The sequence below is a fragment of the Etheostoma spectabile genome, chromosome 14, assembly GCF_008692095.1.
Source record: "Etheostoma spectabile isolate EspeVRDwgs_2016 chromosome 14, UIUC_Espe_1.0, whole genome shotgun sequence".
Classification (NCBI taxonomy): Eukaryota; Metazoa; Chordata; class Actinopteri; order Perciformes; family Percidae; genus Etheostoma; species Etheostoma spectabile.
The window spans coordinates 24,371,165-24,375,121 of NC_045746.1; the positions used below are offsets into that span (position 1 = coordinate 24,371,165).

General features: G+C 40.2%; 1 protein-coding gene across 1 annotated transcript in view; it reads left to right on the forward strand.

Moving 5' to 3' along the window:
• LOC116701568 (solute carrier family 2, facilitated glucose transporter member 1) overlaps positions 1 to 3,957 on the forward strand; it is a 20,967-nt gene that overhangs the window by 14,199 nt on the left and 2,811 nt on the right. Inside the window, exons 7-11 of the mRNA XM_032535305.1 lie at positions 845 to 1,036; positions 1,389 to 1,395; positions 1,740 to 1,833; positions 2,227 to 2,325; positions 2,955 to 3,158. Coding sequence (XP_032391196.1) covers positions 845 to 1,036; positions 1,389 to 1,395; positions 1,740 to 1,833; positions 2,227 to 2,325; positions 2,955 to 3,158 — 596 coding nt within the window. The remainder of the gene's footprint in view (positions 1 to 844; positions 1,037 to 1,388; positions 1,396 to 1,739; positions 1,834 to 2,226; positions 2,326 to 2,954; positions 3,159 to 3,957) is intronic.

A 3,957-nucleotide genomic window follows, 5' to 3' on the forward strand; every position in this document is an offset into this window, starting at 1 on the left:
TTTTTTTATAATTATAACGTCTTTAACTCTAATGGCATATGTTTTTGTAGGAAAATGAGACAATCCTGCTGAAAACTGGTATAGTCTGTGTGCTTTCAGCCAATTCATGTCAGTGTCCCAGGTCAGAGTCATGGTGTTTGCAGAGGGTCTGTCTACCACATTGTCTTTTTTTTTTTTAATACCTTTTATTGGATCATATACAGTGGAGAGCTGAGAGAAAGAAATCCGGAGATAGACTGATATATTTTCCCACCTGAACTCAAAACAGGAAAATTGCAATTCCATGGTCAGTGTTTTCACCCACTTGGCCACAAAGTTTTCCGCATATAATGGCTTTAAGGCTACAGCTAAATATTTAAAATGTAATATTTGGATCTGCAGATTCCATTTGGGCCTGCCGTAAAAACAAATGGAGTGCAGACATTCGAAAGGGGTGGAAAGACCTACTGTCTTGCTATATTGTTAAAGCTAAAATGGCCATACAAGTACCACAACATAGTCTTAAGAGGAGGTTAAGCTTCTACCCGCTTTTTCCAGAGCTTTTAACTAAAATTCATGCCCTTCATCAGTGAATGGAATTTACTTAGCAGTGATGGAGATGAAAATGACCTTGTGTTAATATGTTTTCAAACCATTTCCAATATTAATAGTTATAATGCAATCTTCATAAATGGTTTTGGTCTCCCACTGTTTACTACCACTGCTTGTTTATTTACACCAGTGTGTGTGCATTGACTCATTATCACTGACCTGGTTGCACAACAGAGCCTTTTTCTCTCGTGCAGTAAAGGCACGCCACCTCTGTCCAAGACAAAGACACATTGTGCATGTGTTCTGTTGACAGTGCTGGTGCGTCTGCGTGGCAGTGAGGATGTGAGTAAGGACATGCAGGAGATGAAGGAGGAGAGCGCTAAGATGGCCATGGAGAAGAAGGTGACCATCCCCGAGCTTTTCCGCGTTGCGGCGTACCGTCAGCCCCTCCTCATCGCCGTCATGCTGCAGCTCTCCCAGCAGCTGTCAGGGATCAACGCTGTGAGTCCGCAACATGCAGCCTGTACACACACACACACACACACACACATAGGGCAACATACAGACACACACTTTCAAACACACACTTTTATTTGGATCCCTATTAGTTGTCACCCTGGCAACACCTACTCATACTGTGGTCTATTTAAAGAAGAATACCATTATATAATCAACGCATACACTGCATACAGTACGTATTATAGTTAATGCAGTGGTGGAAAGTAACTAAGTACATTTTCTGAAGTACAATTTGAGTTACTTTACCTGAGTTATTCCATTTTCTGGTACTTTATGCTTTTTACTCCCTCACTATATTTCTTTGATAAACTTAGTTAGTAGTTACTTTGCAGATTCAGATTACTAATACACATTATCACACAGTCTTGTTATATACCTGATTCTGATTGGTCAATCACGGCATTCAGTGAACTGTTATTTCTGTACAACAGACCGTTGTACCATCATAAAATCTTGAGGGGCATTTTTAAACTACATATCTTTAACTTCACAGTTATGGCTGAAAATGACAACGGCGATAAACAAGGATGCCAATTTCACATCTCTTCTCACTTCAAATCGCCATTCGTCTACCCCGACGTGACTTTTGTGTTACACGGCACGGTGATTCGGTTATAGGCTATAAAACTGCGACAGACATTAACATAATTAAGCTCTCTGTGCCCCCCCCCCCCCCATGGTTGTTCTACTACTGCAGGCATCTTTGAATCAGCCGGTGTGAAACAGCCCATCTACGCCACCATCGGAACCGGCATCGTCAACACCGTCTTCACTGTCGTTTCTGTGAGTGACATCATGGGGTGTTGTGTTGTGTGTGTGTGTGTGTGTGTGTGTGTGTGTGTGTGTGTGTGTGTGTGTGTGTGTGTGTGTGTGTGTGTGTGTGTGTGTGTGTGTGTGTGTGGTGTGTGTGTGTGTGTGTGTGTGTGTGTGTGTGTGTGTGTGTGTGTGTGTGTGTGTGTGTGTGTGTGTGTGTGTGTGTGTGTGTGTGTGTGTGTGTGTGTGTGTGTGTGTGTGTGTGTGTGTGTGTGTGTGTGTGTGTGTGTGTGTGTGTGTGTGTGTGTGTGTGTGTGTGGTGTGTGTGTGTGTGTGTGTGTGGTGTGTGTGTGGTGGGTGTGTGTGTGTGTGTGTGTGTGTGTGTGTGTGTGTGTATCACTGCCTCCTGTGTCTGTCTTCCAGCTCTTCCTGGTGGAGAAGGCGGGACGGAGGACTCTGCACCTCCTGGGATTGGGTGGAATGGCGATCAGCGCCGTGCTCATGACCATCTCCCTCCTGCTGGTGGGTGTCAGCACCGTCACACCGTTAATTCAACTCTTTGTCCACCAGTGCCTACATTGGTATTTTTATTTATAGTGATGGCATTTCTTGTAGTGTCTTCAAATGCTTCACATCCCTAAATTCAGTAGAACCTCAGCTAAAAGGTTATGTTAGTCAATAAACCAAAATAATTTATAAAAGTGTAAAAAATTTGTCATACATAAAAAGAAATACAAAAACTTGACATGTGATTACATCTAATTTTACTAAATAAAGACACACCCATGGATGAGGCTGAAAAATGTGGACGGGGAAAGTTATTTGAAGAGGCATTCAAACCAAATATCGATACAGCATAGTATCTAAGTATCAATCTCTTATTACAGTATGTAAATTGCACATGACCATTTAACTTTTTGGTACTAGAATTATAAAATCAATTGCTTTTCAGTCCACTAGACAGTCCACTAGAGTTTTTTTTATCTGTAGAACAGATTTCCTGTCATTATTAAAGGTTATGAATAGCTATTCATGTCAGTAAGAGGTGTGTATTCACCAACAGATGCTGTCAATAAACATTAGATAAGATAAGAAAAATCATTTCATCAAAACGTCATTGTCTGATGCATTCTCTCCATCTGATTGAGCAGAAGGACATTCCCGTTATGAGCTACATGGCCATAGTCGCCGTCATGCTCTTTGTGGCGATGTTTGAGATGGGCCCCGGTCCAATCCCATGGTTCATAGTGGCCGAGCTGTTCTCCCAGGGGCCCCGCCCGGCCGCCATGGCGGTGGCCGGCTGCTGCAACTGGACGGCCAACTTCCTGGTTGGAATGAGCTTCCCCAAACTGGAGGTATGTGGGGGGGCGTTCGCTCTGGTTTTAAATGTGTTTTGGGGATTTGTTTGAGCTTCCATTGTTGCTACTTTGTCTCTGTTTATGTAAAAAAAAAAAAGATTGTGTGGTTGTTTGCTGCATGTCTCTCTCTCTTTCCTCTTTCATAGCTACAGTTATCCTATATATTAAAGGCCTAAATTCCCCCCCCCCAAAACAAAAAAATTAGATTATTTTTATCAAATATATTTGTCTTTCCTTTTTCTCATTTCTCACTTCTCTTTTATATATTATATATCTATTATTATATAGATTTATTTTTTAAAGATCATATTTAATTAAAACTTCACAACGTCTAAAATGAAGTATTTCGATAACACTCCCCACTGTTGGGAATTGGTTTGAGCTTCTTTTTGTTTTGTATTTGTTTTTTGGCTTTGTCTTATTATTATAACTTTGTTAATTATTCATTATGTGGTTGTTTTGTCTTGATTTCACCTTCTGTGATCTTTTGTGTTGTATAAAATCTTTGAATTTGATCACATTTTTATACATACTTGACATCGTTTTCTATATTTCTGTAGTTCCTGTTCTCTTTTGCATTTACTTTTTTCATTCTCTAGCATAAAATTAAAAAAACTCTAAACTCTAAAAATAGAGTCGTGAAGGGTAGCGACAATGAGGTTGATCATGAAAGGTAGCACTAAAATTGACTAATTAATGTGAAGGTAGTCTCAATTTTACACTTGTGTTTTGTTTTGTTTTTTGAGGATACTTGTGTTTTATCTGTTTAACTGATTTCGTGTAAAGCATTTTGAAT